This window comes from Scyliorhinus canicula, chromosome 13 (genome assembly GCF_902713615.1).
Source record: "Scyliorhinus canicula chromosome 13, sScyCan1.1, whole genome shotgun sequence".
Lineage (NCBI taxonomy): Eukaryota > Metazoa > Chordata > Chondrichthyes > Carcharhiniformes > Scyliorhinidae > Scyliorhinus > Scyliorhinus canicula.
The window spans coordinates 146592985-146613701 of record NC_052158.1 but is presented as its reverse complement, the minus strand read 5'-3'; the positions used below and the strand labels follow the sequence as shown (position 1 = coordinate 146613701).

The 20717-nt window shown below is 46.7% G+C and overlaps 1 protein-coding gene across 3 annotated transcripts in view; it reads right to left on the bottom strand.

Moving 5' to 3' along the window:
• Positions 1-20717, bottom strand: part of LOC119975763 (mediator of RNA polymerase II transcription subunit 12-like protein) — a 640706-nt gene that overhangs the window by 511406 nt on the left and 108583 nt on the right. For all 3 annotated transcript variants that reach the window (XM_038815591.1, XM_038815593.1, XM_038815592.1), the window contains exons 9-10: positions 5381-5530; positions 53-152 (exon numbers count right to left, since the gene is read on the bottom strand). In XM_038815591.1, coding sequence (XP_038671519.1) covers positions 53-152; positions 5381-5530 — 250 coding nt within the window. The remainder of the gene's footprint in view (positions 1-52; positions 153-5380; positions 5531-20717) is intronic.

The following is a 20717-nucleotide window of genomic DNA, read 5'->3' as shown; positions in this document are numbered from 1 at the left end:
CCTCTTCAGTTCTCCAGGTTGCTGTTCTTTCCCACAGAGTAAAGCAGCTTACCTGCAGTAGATTCCTGACATTTGTCAAAGGACCACCGTACTTCCACTGCACGGCCCCGCTGCTTGATCTGCTGCTCCACTTCATAAATTTTGGCTCGGACCTAAAGCATGAAAACAAATTAATTCTGTGATGCCTGCTGAAATAAGGTGCTTCTGTGCACTCATCTCTCTCTGAGTCTCCCTTTCTCTCTGCCTCTCACTACGTGCATCTCTTTCTCTCTTTCTGACTATGCACGCTATATATTAAAAGTCTTTCCAAGATGGACATCCTGCAATCTGACAATTGTACTTCCTGCAACACTTTCATGTTGCACCCAGTATTGTTATACCTAGTCATGTCGCTCCTATTGTTATGAACAATGTACAATTTTAAGTTAAATTATACGTCTTAAGCACGGTATAAATGGTTTCAGTTTCATGTGCGTTTTGTTTATGAACCTTGGTGCCTCGATAGACTTGCACCTAAAGGTTTCAGGTATTTTTACATATATATCTTTTTAATGAGGTCTTACAACCCCTGAAGTTAAAGAGATGGATTAAAAGAGGTTGAAAATTCAGTGACTCTGGAAGGAAAACGCAAAGTAGAAAAGCTTTACTATTGCCTAGCGACAGTGATCCAGTGACACAGACACAAAAAAAAGGCAGGAGTTGGGTAGCACGGTAGCATGGTGGTTAGCACAATTGCTTCACAGCTCCAAGGTCCCAGGTTCGATTCCCGGCTTGGGTCACTGTCTGTGCGGAGGGTGCAGGTTCTCCCCGTGTGCGCGTGGGTTTCCTCCGGGTGCTCCGGTTTCCTCCCACAGTCCAAAGATGTGCAGGTTAGGTGGATTGGCCACGCTAAATTGCCCTTCGTGTCCAAAATTGCCCTTAGTGTTGGGTGGGGTTACTGGGTTATGGGGATAGGGTGGAGGTGTAGGCTTGGGTAGGGTGCTCTTTCAAAGAGCCGGTGCAGACTCGATGGGCCGAATGGCCTCCTTCTGCACTGTAAATTCTATGATTCTGTGTGTCAGAGAGAGAAGATATGGATTTAAAGCTCCCGAGAAGAAAACTGCAGGGCTAGTGTAACAGTAGTTAACCAAATAATCAATTTTGGGACTCAGTAAAGTGATCAGACTAGCTGAGGTGCTACTGGAAGATTGGCCTGAGGGAATTCATTTCTTTGCTCTGCTGTTGAAGAAACAATGAGTTTAGAGTGGGTATTTAAGTGCGTTGAGGAGATATACGAGCGGATGAGAAGTGTCAAGTGAATGCTCAGGAATTCACTGGAAGAAAACAGTGTGCAACTGTGCCACTCATAAGCGAGAGCCATTTGTGCCAAGTCTGTGGTATCTATTCACTGGTTTGTGAGTCTGTAAAGATATTGCTGAAGTAAAGGAATAGTGAGAATTTGAAACAAAAGAGAAAACGCGGGAAAATCTCAGCAGGTCTGGCAGCATCTGTAGGGAGAGAAAAGAGCGAATGTTTCGAGTCTGATGACTCTTTGTCAAAGCTTTTATCCAGTGAGAACTTGAATTGCTTTCTTCTGTTTGCATTGAGATTGTTCCAATCTTTTTGTTTGGTGTAATATAGTTCACATTTTTTTCTTTGTATTGAAAATTCATCAACAGACTCCTGTGATTTGTTCAATAAATTTCTTCCATGATTTCTTTAAAAGAAAGCTAGAATCTATCAAGCCATGTTTCACTCTGGGATCTGACCTGTCCAGTATTACCAGCAGTTGGGATCATAACACTACCTTTTTATGCAGCCATTTAACTTGCATTCAAAGGTTAGGGGCGCGATTCTCCGAAACGGAGAGAAACAGCCGACGCCAGAGTGAAACCCGGAGTGTTTCACTCCGGCGTCGGAGGCCGCTCCTCGCCCCCTATTCTCCCCCCCACCCAGGGGGCTAAGAGCGGCGGTGCGCGAATCTCGCGCGCCGGGCCTTGACGCTTGCATCAAAGCGGCGCGCCGAGAATGACACAACCGGCGGCGCCTAAGTGACATCAGCCGCGCATGCGCAGGTTGGCCGGCTCCAACCCGCGCATGCGCGGTTGCCGTCTTCCCCTCCGCTGCCCCGCAAGACATGGCGGCTTGATCTTGCGGGGCGGTGGAACGAAAAGAGTGCGTCTCTTAGAGACGCCGGCCCGACAATCTCCAGTCACCTCATGAGCACGCCCGCGGTGCTTGATCCTCTCTCCGCCCCCCACAGGCCCCACACTTATCTGTCGTGCGATGTTCACGTCGGCAGCAACCAGGTGTGGTTGACGCCGGCGTGAACCAGTCGGGTTCGTCAGGCCATTCGGCATATCCGGGCCGGAGAATCGCCAGTCGCCGTGAAAAACGGCGAGCGGCGATTCTCCGAGCGGCGTCACGCAAAACACGACACGCCACTTTGGGGGGGGGGGGGGGGGGGGAGAGAATCGCGGGGGGTGCCAGGCCGGCGTGTCGTGATTCACCCGGCCCTCCCGCGATTCTCCCACCCAGCGTGGGGAGCGGAGAAAGTTCCCAAGATGGATGGCATCCAATTGTTTCATAGAATCACAGAATTTACAGTGTAGAAGGAGGCCATACGGCACATCGAGTCGGCACCGGCCCTTGGAAAAAGCACCCGGCTTAGGCCCACACCTCCACCCTATCCCGTAACCCAGTAACTCCACCTAACCTTTTGGGCACTAAGGGGCAATTTAGCATGACCGACCCACTTTACCTGCACATCTTTGGACTGTGGGAGGAAACCGGAGCACCTGGAGGAAACCCCACGCACACACGAGGAGAATGTGCAAACTGCACACAGTCACCCAGGGGGGGAATTGAACTCGGGACCCTGGAGTTTGAGGCAGCAAAACTAGATGGGGGTTACTGGGTTATGGGGATAGGGTGGAGGTGTGGGTTTAGAACATTGAACATAGAACAGTACAGCACAGAACAGGCCCTTCGGCCCTCGATGTTGTGCCGAGCAATGATCACCCTACTCAAACCCACGTATCCACCCTATACCCGTAACCCAACAACCCCACCTTAACCTTACTTTTTAGGACACTACGGGCAATTTAGCATGGCCAATCCATCTAACCCGCACATCTTTGGACTGTGGGAGGAAACCGGAGCACCCTGAGCAAACCCACGCACACACGGGGAGGACGTGCAGACTCCGCACAGACAGTGATCCAGCCGGGAATCGAACCTGGGACCCTGGAGCTGTGAAGCATTTATGCTAACCACCATGCTACCGTGCTACCGTGTTTAGGTGGGGTGCTCTTTCCAAGGACCAGTGCAGACACGATGGGCCAAATAGCCTCCTTCTGCACTGTAAATTCTATGATTCTATGAATGTGCGTCATGGTAAACACTATTAATACCAACCATCTATGAACCAATCTCTGGTCCAATGCAGACAGGCCCACCTATAGACTGCTCTCTCAGCTGCCTTCCCCAGTGATAACTGGGCTGACCAATTGTTGCTTGCTGTTCTCCAGCACATCCATTATGCTGACAAGTGCAGAACCAGCTCAGAAATTCGTGAACATTTTTAAACCATTTTAATGAATCGACAAAATCAAGGGGTGTGCGCTAATGAAATTTTGAACGTACAAGTGAATGGGATGGGCAGAAAGAGGGTCAAGGATTGCCCAATTGGCTTCCCTCACACTAACCTGAGAAATGAACTCACACAGAATGAACTCACAGTGGGCAGCACGGTAGCATTGTGGATAGCACAATCGCTTCACAGCTCCAGGGTCCCAGGTTCGATTCCGGCTTGGGTCACTGTCTGCACATCCTCCCCGTGTGTGCGTGGGTTTCCTCCGGGTGCTCCGGTTTCCTCCCACAGTCCAAAGATGTGCAGGTTAGGTGGATTGGCCATGCTAAATTGCCCTCAGTGTTGGGTGGGGTTACTGGGTTATGGGAATAGGGTGGAGGTGTTGACCTTGGGTAGGGTGCTCTTTCCAGGAGCCGGTGCAGACTCGATGGGCCGAATGGCCTCCTTCTGCACTGTAAATTCTATACTGTTCAGATCAAGCACACACTCATCGCCCCCAGTCCCAAGAAATCACCATCTTTCTTGCTCTAGCAGCCACCCCAAAACCTTCTCAGTGCTTCCACCCCTCAGCTTTGCCAAGGCTTGATACCGCTTTCCAAACACTGTTACCCCCTTTACCAGGGCTCCTATACACCACAATCCCATCTCACACTGCCCCCGGATGCTGCCCTTCCAGTTCATCTCAAGCCCCCCCCCCCCCCCCCCCCCCAAGGAACCACCGCGCCATTACCCACTTTCCCCAACCCCTCATAAAACCCACGGCCACCTCCCCATTAGTGCCAACACATCGGTCACCATCAGAGCTACCGCTGCAGGCAATCGCTAGAACTTGTCTTGTGTCCAACTAGAATCTGAAACGTTACATTCCTTACATTCTCTCTCAGGTCCCTGGGAAGAGGTAAAGCTAAGGTAAACATTTAACACGTAATAGATTTGTGCCAGTATTCACATCATTCTTGGAATTCAAACTCCAGAACTCTAATAATTGTTAATTTCCCATGACATTGCACATGGGGGAAACAAGGCAAAGGCCAAGTGTAGTCAGGCACAGTGATAGAGTGGCAAACACATAATCTGAAGCAAAATTCCACACTGTATTCATTTTTTTATGCAACTATTTTATGTTGAGTGTTATGGGTCAGGATTTAGAGAATCCCAAAGTGTATCATGGAGTTCACCTGACCCACAACTTTTAATAGATTGGGTATGGGGAGCACACGGCCCACTCTACAGGTGTGGTACAGCAGAAATGGAAAAGTATTTTTTAAAGCAAAACAATGTTTATTCTATGAACTCAAGTTAACCTTTCTAAAACAAAGAGTGAACATCTTAGCGGAACCAGTAAATCAAATACACCCCCCAAAGAATACAGCACTAAGTAATCTGTATGCTGTCCTTTTCCACCCAAAAGACTTAACAAACCTTTAAACATAAGCACATCAGAGTTTACAGTCACTACTGAAAACATTTATAATTCTTCTGAATTCACCAAATGATCCATAGATAGTCTTTGGATGGCAGAGATCAACATCACAGCCCTTTGTTTTAACTCCAGATGCAACTCACTGAAAAACACAGACACACCCAAGCTTTTCTCAAACTAAAACTAAAAAGCAGAAGTAGAGCTCAGCTCCACCCACACTCTGACATCACTCCAGTAACGTGAGCAGCTCCATTTCTTAAAGGTACATTTCTTAAACACCCATTTCTTAAAGGTACTCTCACATGACATGAGAAACACTAGATTTATTGAGGGAAATAATTAAGATAGCCATTTTGTGCACAGTACAGTGCCCCAAGCAAGTATACCTGTTGATTGAAGGCGGAATTACCCCCTGGCATAGGTAAACAGGACGGGGCCACTTGGAGCAGGTCTAGAGGTGAGCCAGGATTACTGCTTTTGCTATCATTCATGGAATAACTCCACACCAAGGCACTAGGGCAACATAAGGTTATTGTCTGCGGGAAGAACAAAAACAGGGGTTAAGCTTGACTCATAGTATCATGTGAAATCAAACAACATCTCACGACCAAATTCCTGAAACGAGCACGGTAATACTGCGCAACTCAGAATCATTGAGTGCTTTCCCCGTACTCATGGCAACTCATTCAATGACATCTCGGGCGGCATTCTCTGGTTCCCCAGCCGTGTGTTTCTCAGCGGCGTGCCGTTCGCCGGCTGCTGGATTCTTCCTTCCCCGCGGCTCGTCAGCGGGATCTCCCAGTGAAGCAACCCCACGCCACCAGCGGGAACAGAGAATCCTGATGGTTGGGGAATTCTGGCCCTCTTCTCTTCAGCACCATTCCACTTCCCATTCCCACCAACATAACCTGCACAAACATTTTGCTTTCCATGCAAAAATGGATGGACCCATGAAGGGAGGTCATGTGGCGCAGCTGGTTAAAGTCCCAACTACCGAGCCAGAAACTCCGGGTTCGAGACCCGCAAAGGTACTTAATAGCTGCAGAAGATGCATTCACAACGCAGCCAAACAGATTGAGTGTCAACCTGCAAATCCTTCCAACTTGCCTGCCTATTATCTGGGACGGAAGATTGTGCAGGGCTAGGGGGAGTGGCACCCGGTAAATTGCTCCTTCGGAGAGCTATCGAAGACACAACAGGCCAATTGGCCTCCGTCCATCCTGTGATTCTGTGGGTCCATTGAATGGGTAAGTCTCAAAATTCAATCAAACAGAAATTCTCTTCTTCAGGCATCAAAAGGGATCATCAATCAGGCATCATGAATGCCAATGGGGCTGGTTTAGCAGAGTGGGCTAAACAGCTGGCTTGTAATGCAGAACAATGCTAGTAGCGCTGGTTCAATTCCCGTACCGGCCTCGCCGAACAGGCGCCGGAATGTGGCAACTAGGGGCTTTTCACAGTAACTTCACTGAAGCCTACTTGTGACAATAAGCAATTATTATTCTTATTAAAAACCGATGGCACCTAGGACTTCCGCTGACTGAGGGAATCTAAAACATGGGGGCCCAGTCTTAGGGGGCTAGGGGCTAATCATTTAGGACTGAGGTGAGGAGAAATTACTTCACTCGAAGGGTTATGTATCTTTGGAATTCAATGTCTCGGGGGTTGTGGATGTTCCACCTTTGAAGATAGTTAAGGATGAATTGTTTGACATTTGGTCTTTCGGGGAATGGGAAGAGGGTGGGAAAATGGAGTTGAGCAGATGATTGTAGTGAACGGCAAAACAGCCTCGAGGAGCAGTATTCTCTGCTCCTGCTCCTATTTGTTCTTATGAGGAACTGAAGCCCTTTTGCCCATTGTCGGTAAGGCTCCAACTTTCCAGTTTAATCGAAAAATAAATAAATGCAATAAAATTGAAATTAGTTTAAGTTCTGGAACGCAGTGTAATAAAGATTCAAATTCATATGCACAGTTATATTGGACACTGCCATGTTCCTGGACAGTCCTGTTGCTGGGACACCAGAGAGACTGATCCTGAATGTGGCCCGCATCAGCGGACATCAATGGGACAGAATCACCGATTGGTTATTGTCTAACATAGAAGCCTCTTCAAGGTTGGAAACTTGGCACAAACTCTCACACATCTAATTTCTCTTACCATGCCTCTTTGGGTCAAGCACTTGCACTACTGTCAATCAATCATGCCCTGATTTCTATCCAAGTATTTAATGATTGATCATTTTCTTTTTGTGCTCGTGTATGTGGTCATTTATTCCCCCCCCCACTCCCTCCACCAACCAATTTTCCTTTTTACTGTCCCCCTCTCCCACATAAGCTTGCCATCTGTAAAGTTGTCACCTGACAGAAAAATATTAACCTGTTTTCCATAACTCCACATAACTCCTCCATAACTGAGGAACAAAGGAACAGGGAGTAGCCATCCTCCACTCAATGCTATCCTGCCTGACCTGCCACCCAACTCCACTTGCCCCATATACGCTATGAATATTAAAAATCTCAGAATTAAAATTGACAATTGATCTTCCATCAATTGTAGTTTTGTGCAAGAGAATTGCAAAGTCCACCCACCCTTTGTGTTTAATGACGTACCTGACCGCCCACACTTGAAAGACCTCCCATTTTCACACGATGCCTCCTGGTCCTAAACTCCTCAACAGAAATAGTTTCTCTCTCTCCCTGTTCCTCTTAATACCATGAAAACTTTCTAAATGCCGGGGGCCTGCTTACTTGCGCATTCCCAGCAATTCTATTATTTTGTAAATTCTAAATTTCAAACATCTGGAGAACTTTGTTTTGCCTTTTCCTGCTCAAATCTGGTTTATCGGGAGCAGATACTCTAAAGTTCAAAAGATTGCACACTACGGGGTTATTCTGCCCCTGTTGCTGCTCTGGATATTTTAATGTTCTGCAGCAAAAGCCACACACTGCAGATACTGAAAATCGGAAAACCAAACAGAAAGTCCTGGAAAGACCGCCGCAGGTCTGACAGCATCTGTGCAGCGAGAAACTGAGTTAATGGGCGCGATTCACCCAAAAAATGACTGTGTCAATTTGGACGAGTTTGGCGGGGTGATTTGTGTCAGCTTTTTTTGGTGAGATCCAGATCGATATTCACCCACACTTAGTCATTTTTTGGAGCCTAGCACCCCTGGTACCTGGGCACCCCCCAACCTAGCACACGAGCACTCTGGCATTGCCAACTTGGCACCCAAACACCGTGCATGGCACCTTGTGAGAGTGCCAGGATTGGCAGTGCCAGAATGCCTAGGGGATGCCTGGGTCAGTGCCAGGGCACTTCACTGCCCTGTCCCCGACGAATCAGGGGGCTCCAATGACCTCTGAGACCCCCCCCCACACCTCTCCCTCGGTGCACCCTGTGCAATGGGATCGGAGCTGGGGGCAACGCGGTTAGAAAATCGGTCCCCATGTTTCAGGTCAGTGACCTTTTCACACAACCTTGTCTATTTGGGTGAAAGGTGACCCACCTGAACCATCAACTAGGTTTCACTCTGAAACTTGGAAGCTGCTTGACCAGCTGAGTATTTCCAGCATTCTCTGTTTTTATATCATATTAATGTTCTGCATCTATTTATAACATTATGTACACTGCAGTCCCGCTTTTAATGGAGTCAGCAGGTTCCGTACCTCAAGGTCGCATTGCGTGTGAGACCACATGCTAAGAATACAAGAAATAGGAGCAGGAGCGGACTGTACGCTCATCCATCCTGCTCCGCACGATCAATTTGTCTTCCTCCTTACTATCCCAGAGTTCCAAGTGACCTCAAATCTGTCCATCTCAGCCTCAACCATATGAAGCGCCCACAACCACCAGGATAGAGAATGACACAGATTCACAATCCTCTGAGCGAAGATATTTCTCCTCGCCTCAGTCCTAAATGATTGTACCCTGATCCTGAGACTTCACCCCACCCCCCCTCAATGTTCTGGACTTCCCAATCAAACAATCTCTTGACACCTACCCTATCAAGCCTGGGGTGTCAGCGTACTTTACAGCAGAAGCAGGATGGGCTGACTGGTCCTCTTCAATGCTTCTATACCCAAAGTAACATGGAAATGTATTTTTGTGTTCAGCATAGACTGCCATAGAATGGAACTATACCAGATGATAGAACTCATCCACCTCACACCAAGGGCCAATGAACTCTGTGCTTGCAACTCCAGCATAGTTGTTGTAATGCAAGATTCTGGCACATAGAGGATTAATGTGGGACTGAGTACAGTACTGTACACACATTAATGTAAGAGAGCACATGACCCGCACCGAGGGTTCAATCCAGTCCGGACAGAGTTGGGTGCACAGGCAAGCATGAAGACAGCTCCTAAGCTTGGACCCTCTACTGTATGTCTGAACATCATTTCTGTAGTTAATTAATGCATGCAGTTAACCTACTTAAGATAATGAAGACTTCACTGAGACCTACTGAACAGTATCCAACAGCGACTTGCTGTCATATTACTATTCATGCTGCTCTATTCTGAAGCAGAGGGCATGATCTCAGGACCGCGGCACATATTAACTCCCCAGTCCAAGTGCCTCTGGCCACACAAGAATTCTCAACATCTATCCATAGATTAAACGGCTTTAAAAACAAGACAGACATTTAACAGAGACATTCAAGAGAGAATTGGATTACTATTGGTAAAAGGGGAGAAGATGGAGGGGGGGGGGTGGCACTAGGTACATTGCTCCTTCGGAAAGACTGGGCTGACATGATGGGCCGAACGGCCTCCTTCTGTGCTGTAACCATTCTGTAATTCTGTGAAGAAACAGGTCGTACTTTACAACCGGCAAATTCAGCAGGCACGTGATTTATTCCCCTGAAAACCACCATTGCCCTCACTTGTGCTGTGTGACAGTTTTCCCAAGATAGAGGTGTTGAAAATGGTGCTCACACAATCCCAAATGACAGTTTCACAAGCGGTTCACGAAAATAGCGGAGATGTAAAAAAAACAAAAAATATTTAAATCTACGCAAGTAGTCTAAAAACTATCTTGGGGACTGAATGCTCTCCGATGCTGGCAGCTATCCCAATTAAATAGGTCAAAATGATTAGTCTTGTGTCCCGAAAACACAAGAACACCTGATATTTGAGTGTGGACTGCAGCAACTTCAATGAAGGGGCTTTCTGTTCAAAGCAAAAAGCAGCTGAAAATGCATTGTCTCCATTGCTCTGTACAGAGAAACAAAGTATATATGCATGTCTGGAACATCTACCACAACCTCACGGCTTCTGAGAACACGCCACAATTAACAAACTACTTTGAAAGTGTAGTCACTGTTATAATGTTAGGAAGGTGGCAGCCAATTCTCACACAGGAAGGTCTCACAAATTGCAATAAAATATTGACCAGGCGATCGGACTTCCATTAAGAATGTTGGTGAGGGATAGAAATTGGCGAAGAAGCCAGAGAGAGCTTCCCCTGGTCTCCTTCAAAGCAGTGACAAGCTCGACCTGACAATGCAGACGCAGCCTCACCTTAAAACAGCGATGGGCAACCTGCAGCCAAGAGAGCACATGCGACCCACGAGACATTTCATTGACTGTTGCCCACGCGCACAGTTCCCACATTCCACGGATTTCCATCCGCGCAGTTTTTTTCCCCACCGGTATGTCTGAAGTGATTCGCACGTAAAGCGAGGGAGAGTGAAGTGAGGTGCTTGCTGATTGCTCACAAGGTTAACCGTGAGAACCGTGCATATTCTCTGCATCCAATCAAAATGTAAAGACTTCTTTTGTTTTTACCATTTGAAGTTGATTATACTTCTATTAACATATGATTAAGCATTTTCTATAATTTGTTATGAAATATTTGGCGCTCAAGAGCGCCGAGAAACACCCGCGTATTTAACGCCCATCTGGGTAGATCAAGAGCCTGAGCGGCAACTCCTCAACAAGGCCACACTGAGCACCGTTTTCTGCACCGAGGAACCCAACTTGCCGGAACTCCTCAGTGCAGTGAGAGATCGCTACGGCATTTTTAAATGACGTCCTGACCTCTAACCCCCCCCCCCCCCCCCCCCCCCCGCCGATATGATCACCGAACCCCCAGCCCTCCAGCCGCAACTCACTAACAGGGACCCCTGCATCCACCCATCCCCTCCCTCACCCACGCAAGGTACCCCCCCCCCCCCCCCCCCCCCCCCCCCCCAACCCACCCGATCCCTGCCATGCACAAAATGCCAGCTGACACTTTGGCAGTGCCAACTGGGTATCTTGGCAGTGCCGGGCCACCATCCAAGTGACACTGCCAACACGCCAGGTTGACAGTGCCGGGTACCAGCCTGCCCAGAGGCCTTGCCCTGGGGGCCTCCAGTCCCCTGAGCGACCCCCACAAATGCCGATCCATCTGGTCCCCGTTTGTGGTGACCAGTACTGAACAGCGCTCGCCCGACATCTCCAAGACGAGCGAGATAGATCCCAACACCTTGGGTAGATCTCGGGAACGCATATTAGAGTGAGACTAGCTGACTATATGCAGATTTGCCAGGAAGTGATCCCGCCCACAGCGGACAGGATTCACATTGCGATGTCTCGCGAGATCTCATGAGGCGTGGCGAGCCGGGTAGATCCCGGAAGTGGGATTTCCCAGCATCTACCGGTCATGTTGCGCCGCGTAGCTTTTCGGGTGGAATTTCCGGGTCGATCCCGCCGAGCATCTCTGAAGAATTAGACAGTAAAACACCTGCCACCAAAAATGTTGCTATTCCATGAGAACGTCCCGCCCCAACATTCCAAAGATGTGCAGGTTAGGTGGACTGGGCATGCTAAATTTCCACTTTTGTGTCCAAAGATGTGCAGGGATAAGGTGGGGGAGTGGGCCCGAGTAAGGTGCTCTTTCCAAGGGTCGGTGCAGACTCAACGGGCTGAATGGCTGCCTTCTGCACTGCATACATTCTATGGTTCTGTTTGTTGTAAACTATGCCGTTAAAATATTGCTATGTATCCCGGACATATCAAAACAGAGCTATCTTATACCTTATATTTTTAATCAGCTTTGCATTCCTCATTGCCAACAGCGACAGCCAGATTTCAGTGACGGTCCTGTAAAGTGGGTGATGCAGCACTGCCTTCTCTAGGAAGCACAAATTCTTCGAAAAGTATCACACCTCCTCCCCGCAAGGTAGCTGGACCACCAGCAAAGCCCCTCCTTATTGCTCAGCAAAAGAGCACACAGTGAGAGCACAAGAACTCAAAGAAATGGTTTCTAATTCTCCATTTTTATTTTTCCCTCAGACTAAAAAGCGTAGCCTGGGCATCATCCGCCTGCCCTCTGGCCTTTTAAAAGTTCAGTAAATGGCATCTTTTTTCATGGCTTATAAGACCAGATCCTGATGGTAATTGTTGCTACAGGCAGCACAGTAGCAAGCGCAGTTGCTTCACAGCTCCAGGATCCCAGGTTCGATTCGCGGCTTGGGTCACTGTCTGTGCGGGGTCTGCACGTTCTCGTTGTGTGTGTGTGTGTGTGTGTGTGTGTGTGTGTGTGTGTGTGTGTTTTTCCTCCGGGTGCTCCAGTTTCCTCCCACAGTCCAAAGACGTGCATGTTAGGTGGACTGGCCATGATAAATTGCCCTTAGTGTCCAAAAGGGTTCGGTGGGGTTACTGAGTAGTGGGGATGGGATGGAGGCGTGATCTTAAGTGGGGTGCTCTTTCCAAGGGCCGGTACAGACTCAATGGGCCGAATGGCCTCCTTCTGCACTGCAAATTCTATGATTCTATAATTCTATGATACTTTTACACACTGTTAAAGACAATGTATATTGAAGCAACATTGCTGCAAATTGGTTCAAATAAACAGGGAGCGGGTAAATACCTATTGCGGAAAATAAAATGTATGGTTACACAGAGAAGGCATGGTAGCACAGAGGTTAGCACTGCTGCTTCACAGCTCCAGAGTCCCAAGTTCGATTCCCGGCTTGGATCACTGTCTGTGTGGAGTCTGCACATTCTCCCTGTGTTTGCGTGGGTTTCCTCCAGGTGTTCCGGTTTCCTCCCACAAGTCCCGAAAGACACACTTGTTAGGTGAATTGGACATTTTGAATTCTCCCTCCGTGTACCCGAGCAGGAGCTGGAGTGTGGCGACTAGGGGATTTTCACAGTAACTTAGTTGCAGTGTTAATGTAAGCCGACTGGTGACACTAATAAAGGTTACGATCATTATGAAGAAGGGACTGGGGAGTGGAACTGGATAAAGTTGCTCTTGCAGAGAACCAACACAGGCCCGATGGGCTGAACGTTTACAGCACACATTCAATTATAAAGATATGAAAAGGTACACACATTTATAATTGTTTTCAAAAGGCAACCACTGCATTGGTTAGTAACTTGGTCGCAAGGTGCTCCTTGTGGACCTGAATCATACCAATAACCTGTATTGATCTAGCACCATTAGTGTAGCAAAACATATCAAAGCGCTTCACAGGAGCATTGTCCACTAAAAAATTGACCCTGAGCCATTTGACAAGATATTACGACAGATGAACATGAGTTAGAATAAAGGGATAGGTTTAAAAAGCAAAATAAAAAGTAGGAAAGTGGGGGCAGAGAGGTGGAGTGTTTGTGGAGGGATGGGGCTGAGAGGAACTTTATCCAGTTCCAAAGTTTAGGGCCTGAGTAACTGAATGCTCGATCACAGATGACAGAGTGATTAAAACGGGGATGCGCGAGAGGCTAGAATTGATGCACCGCAAATATCTCGGAGGGTCGTGGGGCTGGAGGATGTTACAAAGATGGGGAGGGGTGAGGCCGTGGAGGTTATTAGAGAACAAGGGTGAGAATTTTAAAATCATAGCATAACTGGTTCAGGGGCCAGCGCAGCAGCGAGCACAGAGGTAATAGGTGAACAGGACTTGCTGCAAATTAGGATATCACACTGGTTCCATATTCAGTCCGTGGTGACTTTTGTGCTGTTCTTAGTTGGAGTCAGTTGCTCTCGAGATGCTTGGGTCAAGGTACCAAAGATCCCTCCACCAATTATTCTTCAGGGATATCTGATGGAACATTCATAGCATGACCATCACGGGAACACTGGATTACATTTGTCTTCACTGGGACACCATTCCAATGCATACATAAAAATGGCCATTTGGGCAAGTACTGGAAATGATTAGCGCCAATGGAATGTTACCTCGGCAAGAATCGATGCCTGGCCAGCAACAGGGCAAGGGAGAAGACAGAGGAACATAGGAGTAGTAGGACAATCAGACCATTGAACCTGGTCTGCCAATCAATTAGATCATGGTTGATCATTGACCTCAATGCTTTGATGTCATTCGTATCCAGAAAACTATCTATTTCTGTCTTGAACACACTCAATCAAATGATTGAGCTTCCACAGCCCCCTGGGGATAGAGAATGCTTCACCACCAACTGAATGAAGGTATTCTTCCTCATCTCCATCCCCTTATTCTGAGACTGTGTCCCCCGGTTCTCGGTTCACCAGCCAGGGGAAACATCCTACCTACATCTAACCTGTCACAGCCTGGAAGAATTTTATAAGTTTCAATGAGATCACCTCTCATTCTTCAAAACTCTAGAAAATACAGGCCTAGTTTTCTCAATCTCTTCTCAAAAGTCAATCCCACACATCCCAGGGATTAACCTGGTGAGCGTCTCTTACACTCCCTCTCTGGAAAGTATATCCTTCCTTAGATAAGGAGACCAAAACTGTACACAATACTCCAGGTAAAGCTTCACCAAGGCTCTATACAATTGCAGCAAGGCATCTTTACTCCGGTACTCAAATCCCCTTGCTATGAAGACCAACCTCCGAATTGCTTGCTGCACTTTCACGTTAGCTTTTAGCAACTAACGAACGACGTCACCCAGGTCCCTTGGGACATTCAACACTTCCCAACCTCTCAACATTTTAAAAATAAAATGCAGAGGAACAAAGTCACGGACCGCTAATTCATTTTAACAACAAGAAACAGAACATTTATTAAACATGAAAAAATTGGATTACGATACAGTACAACTTCACTCGCCCCTTAGTTTAACAACTATACAAAGGTTTTAGGAGTAACATAGATTACAAAATACATCTTAATCTACCATGGTCCCATTAATACAAAGTCCCATTTAAGCCCACAGATAACTCTGGTCAAATACACACACTCTGCTCTGAACTCAAGTTAGTGTCTGTGGAAATCTCCTTAGAAACCCCCCAGATGGGAGTTTCCAAACTCCACTTCTTAAAGCAAGCTTTAAAATCTTGTCTCTTAATAATATTCCCCTAGGAGTTTGCATTCCAAACTCTCTATCCACCGCCCCCCCAAGTAAAAGAAATGATACTTTTAAATAAAGCTCCTGCTCCACTTTTAAAAAGTGAATCAAGTCCAGGATTTTCCACCTTCCTCTTTCCGCATTTCCTTGTCTTGACAGCTGTGCACAATTGTTTCAACTGTCGATTCCCAGATTGTAATAAAAGTACATCAAATGTTTCATCTATTTCTGAAGTCTGCTGTCCCACTTTAAATCTAGTCACTGTGATTGTCTCTTTATTCATAGAATACCTACAGTGCAGAAGGAGGCCATTCAGCCCATGCAATAAGCACCGACCCTCAGAAAGAGCACTCCACCCAAACCCACTTCCCCACCGTATTCCTAAAACCCTTTAACCTAACAGTCACATCCCTGGACACTAAGGGGCAATTTGGCATGGTCAATCACCTAACCTGCACTTCTTTGGACTGTGGGAGGAAACTGGAGCACCTGGAGGAAACCCACGCAGACACGGGGAGAACGTTCAAACTCCACACAGTCACCCAAGGCCGGAAATGAACCCAGGTACCTGGCGTTGTGAGGGAGCTGTGCTAACCACTTATTCTTCCTTGAATTCTTCTGAACAATAAATTAGTCTCTGATCTTTAATCTCCAGTCATCTCAGACATTCTTTCTGCTCCATTCCCTGGTTATCTGGACTGTTACTTGTACTTTGGGAAGCCTGTCTCTTTGCAGCTCCCGTCCTGTCCAGTCTTTCTTCTGGCAGAGTTGAGAGATGTTCACACCCTGAGATCCTGTCTGCAACGTCCCACAAATTCAGCTAAAACTAACACTTAAAAGCATTTTTGTCTTACAAGGCCCCCAGTTGCTAAGCAACACCACATACCTCTGCTGCCGTCTTTATTTATACCTCACTGTAACTCTCTCTAAGCACAATAGAAACACAGATGGAGCTCAACCAACCCCTACACATACAAACAGCGTTTGTCCAACATGAATCTAACCATAGGTTCTTCCAAGCACAGAAATATTAAATTAAACACACTTAAAATATACCTTTTTTCTGATGTTTACCAATACAAATATAAATCCCATAAAACAACCTTTGCTTTTCTGACACCTCCCCCTTTGAAAGATATCTTCATAAACATCAAAGTGTCTTTACAGGGGTCCAACATTCACTTTGCACAAACCTAACACAAATATCTAACCAGATAACCTATTACAACATACAGTTTTCTTTGTTCACAATTACACGTCATATTATATAATTGGTGATTTAACCAAAACAGAGACAACAACCTCAACAGCATCATTTGAATCCATACATGGTAACATTATCATACTCAAGACTTGTGATTCGTTTTCTTTCAGTTTCCAGTTTTTAAACTCAGAAAATAATGTTTCATTCAAATCTCCAGTGCAATTGTTCTTTTCGTCACTTGTAGGCATAGTTCCACTCTCGAGCCACTTTTTAAATTCACAGATGGTAAATTTGCCTTTCGATTTAACGCCCAAAATGTAATTTTTGTGCATTAACATTTCATTTATTCTCTTGCGTAAATCTTTTAGCTGTTTCAAGAATGTTGTTAAGATGCTTCACCCAAAATCGTATCATATTCTCGCCTTGTCTGTTCTTTGAACTTTTTGTGATCTTGTTTCTCCCAGTCCCATTTCAAACACGTTCTTTTTCAATTCAGTTTGAGCCACGTCAATTATGTCCTCTCCCAGAAGTTTCATAGTTCGTTCTGATTCTTCAACACTTTTGCACAAGTTCTGAACTGTAAAGTTCCTAGTAGTTTGAATGCTTTTTTGGCAAACTGTTCACTTTCCTGTCTCCCACCTACTACATCTTCAGTAGTATCACCGACAAGCATTTTTAAATCAGTGTCTCTGGTCATTGACCCAGAAAGATTACTTTGCAATTTCACTCCTGCTAGCTGATGATTCATAACTTCCAATTTTGCAAGTACTTCAGTTGCTTTTTTATTGTCCATTACTGGCTTTGACCCATCAGTGATACTGCTTGCATCAGTTCTTTGCTCATCTGTATCAGTATTCCACAATGGTTTTTTATTCGCAGGAACAACTTTCAAATTGTGTCACTCCAGACCATCCATTTTGCTTTGAAGTTCACAAATCTCATTGTTCTTCAAGCGACTAAGTTCGAACAGTTCGTTTGTTTTGCTTTTTAATTCAGCATTCAGCCAATTATTCCTATTTACCAGAACCTCCTTTCTTTGTTCAAGACATTTTTCCACCATAGTTCATAAATACTTCTGATGCCTGAAGTTCACCCAGCTTTCACTGACGTTTTCTTTTTCAAGATTATCTTTCAGATAGTTCAAACCCTCAGTCAAACTCCTCTTGCAGGCAGTGAAAGTTGATTTTCTGTGTTGATCAGGTTTCCTGCAACAGCTTGAAATCCGCAATAAGTGTCTCATTTCTCTCCACAGTAGTTATCAAAAAATTGTTAAGATCACCATGATCAACTGTCTGTTGCAATACAGTTGTCATCACACTGCTGTCTCCACACGCCAAATCATTACCTGGGATGAAATCTATTCTTCCAATGGGTAATTGAGGAATAATTCCCATGGCAACAATTCGGTTTGCAAATTCACTTCTTAAATTAACTCTCCACAAAGAAATATGTTCATCCCTTCCTGGAATACAAATTGTATCATCATCTACCATCAATGATTGATCTGCTCATGAACCTCTAAAAGTTTGAATTTGTTTACCTGTTTTGTTAGTGTAAGGCCCTATTTCAAATTATCGTCTGATTCCGGTTTCCCTTTCAATGCCTGGCCTGCTGGTTGTTTTTAAAACTACAGACTTTTGGTTTTGAACTGAATCCCTTCTCCCCCTCCCCCCCCTTCCCTTCCACGGTGACTCACGGTGGGGATTGAACCCAGGTCCCCAGTGCTGTGAGGCAGCAGTGCTAACCACTGTGCCACCATGCAACCTGAGAATCCAAAAAGGTTTCTGACGTCCAGGCCCTTTTCTCTCTCTCTCTCTCTCTCTCTCTCTCTATACCACAGCCGTAAACCCTGCACAAAGAGCAGACAAGTGTTCCAGAGGCAAAGTGGATGGAAAACCTCTCCTTTAAACTCTCAGGTACAGAATTATAGTACTATCTCAGTGAGACTGAGTCAATCTGTTGGAGGCCTGTACAGGTGCAAGTAACTCTCCAGAGGAATTCATGCAGCCCGTGAAGTCTAATTGAAGGCAAATTCCAAAATATTCAAACTAACCAATGATTTCAAAATCGCCAGCTACAAGAACGACCACCTCAGCAGCGAAGATCCATCTCAGCCCTTTCAATCCCTGTTATTTTTAACCTTACCTTCCCATCCACCATGGGCTGGATTCTCCCATTCTGGGGCTATGTCCCCACGCTGGCGTTTTACGCCAGAAAAAAAATGGTGTAAACCGGCCACCGATTCCTCGTTTTTCTGGGGGCTAGGATGCCGGCAGAGTAGCGCAGCTGGTTCCTGCTGCCGATATAGCCCAGAGAATTGCCGGGTCCGTGGCCGTGCATGCGCACAGCGGCGACCATGCAGCAGCCGCACCGTGCTACATGGCGGAAGCCGCTCGCGGACCCGGCCCGCAAAATAGTGCCCCTTCCCCCCCCCCCCCTTTGACCGGCCTGCGCTCCCAAACTGCCACATCAGAGCAGCATTGAGGGAGTGCTACATTGTCGAAGATGCCGACTGCTCGTTGAGACATTAAAACAAGCCCTATCTGCCCACTCCAGCGGATATCAAAGGTTCCATGACATTGATTGTAAAAACAAAAAGCTGGGATGTTCCCCCAAGTGGGCCTGACCAATATTTAGCCCCATGTTCCCAAGTTCTTCATTCGTGGTGAAGCGTGTTGGCACATATTGGGGATGCATAAGGCACTATATAAATGTAATTTCTTCCTTTCTTCCAATTCCTGGATACAGCATCACGAGTAGAGCCGGGGTGATTGACGGCCCTTTGAAGGAAGGTGGAAAACGGGAGCGGGGACAAAGTGAAAGGCAGTGATTTCTTTTGATCAAAGAACCTTCATCAAAAACCTCAGCCTTTAAATTCACTGTCTGCAACGGGTCTCACGAGATGGTAACAAAAGAAATCAAATGCTGCGACGTTTGCTGCAGCAGTTTTTGATGCACTGGAGTCTCACATGAAAAATGAAATGAAATGAAATGAAATGAAAATCGCTTATTGTCACGAGGAGGCTTCAAATGAAGTTACTGTGAAAAGCCCCTAGTCGCCACAGTCTGGTGCCTGTTCGGGGAGGCTGTTACGGGAATTGAACCGTGCTGCTGGCCTGCTTGGTCTGCTTTCAAAGCCAGCGATTTAGCCCTGTGCTAAACAGCCCCAACAAATCAATCCTGCCATTTTCAGCACCTGCCTGTGACTCTCAGATCCAGCCCTACAAAATACAAAGTCGCCATCTGTTTCGACCATTGGACCCATGACAACAACTCGGCACTCGTGTTCATGCAGGCAAACCCCCAAAAAGTAAAACAACAATTGTGGAAAACAGCACTGACACCACAACAAGTGGTCACAGCACGGAAATAGAAAATGACGGAGCAAAAAAAGAAAAAACAGGCCAACATTTATTTTTATTTTTTTTTTAAAACCAAACGCCTTCTAGCAGGTGTTTCAAATTACTAGTCTGCACCAGATGCCTTCGACACACAGTGTAGAACTGAAAACGGAACCCAAGGCTTTGACAAAGACATTCTTGAAACGCTGCCCGGTTGGGTTGGGTGCATTTCAACTTCCAACACTTGGGAGGGCAAACACAAAAGGGCGTCCGCGGTATCTGCCCGACAAATCACAAAACCCCTTTCTCAGCAAGATGTCAAATCTACATCCAAGTACTGTAATTCCGAAAGCAATGGCATTCTGGCAGCCTGAGTAAACCTCGGCAGAATTACAAGTAGCCCACTCTGTCACAGCGGCGGTGGGTAGAGGCACAAGGGATGCAGAACTGCCCAAATTTGAGCTGAAGCACAAACAGGACTGGCATACGCCTTTCACAAATCCGGGGCAACTCAAGGCGTTTACGACTCAAGAAGTACTCTTGGGGCACGATTCTCCAGATAGATTTCCAAGTGTGGTAGGACTGCCGCGAGCTCCCCGGCGCTGGGCCCAGCGAGCCGGCAATGCTATTCAATGTTATTTGGCCCACTTAAGGAGGCTTCACGGGCTTCTTGCCGACAATGGAGGCTCGCCAGCTGATTCGCCGGGACCGTGCTCGCCAGCCCCCCTTTCCCCCCCCCCCCCCCCCCCCCCCCCCCCACTAACAAGGCCGAGCAGCATAGCATTTAAACAGCTCTTGCTCAGCCAGCCCCAGTCAGCTCGCAACCATGGCACTGAGAAGACTGGCTCAAAGATTTTGGCAATCGGGACCTGGCCAGGCTCCTGGATATGGTGGAGGCTAGGGGGGACGGCC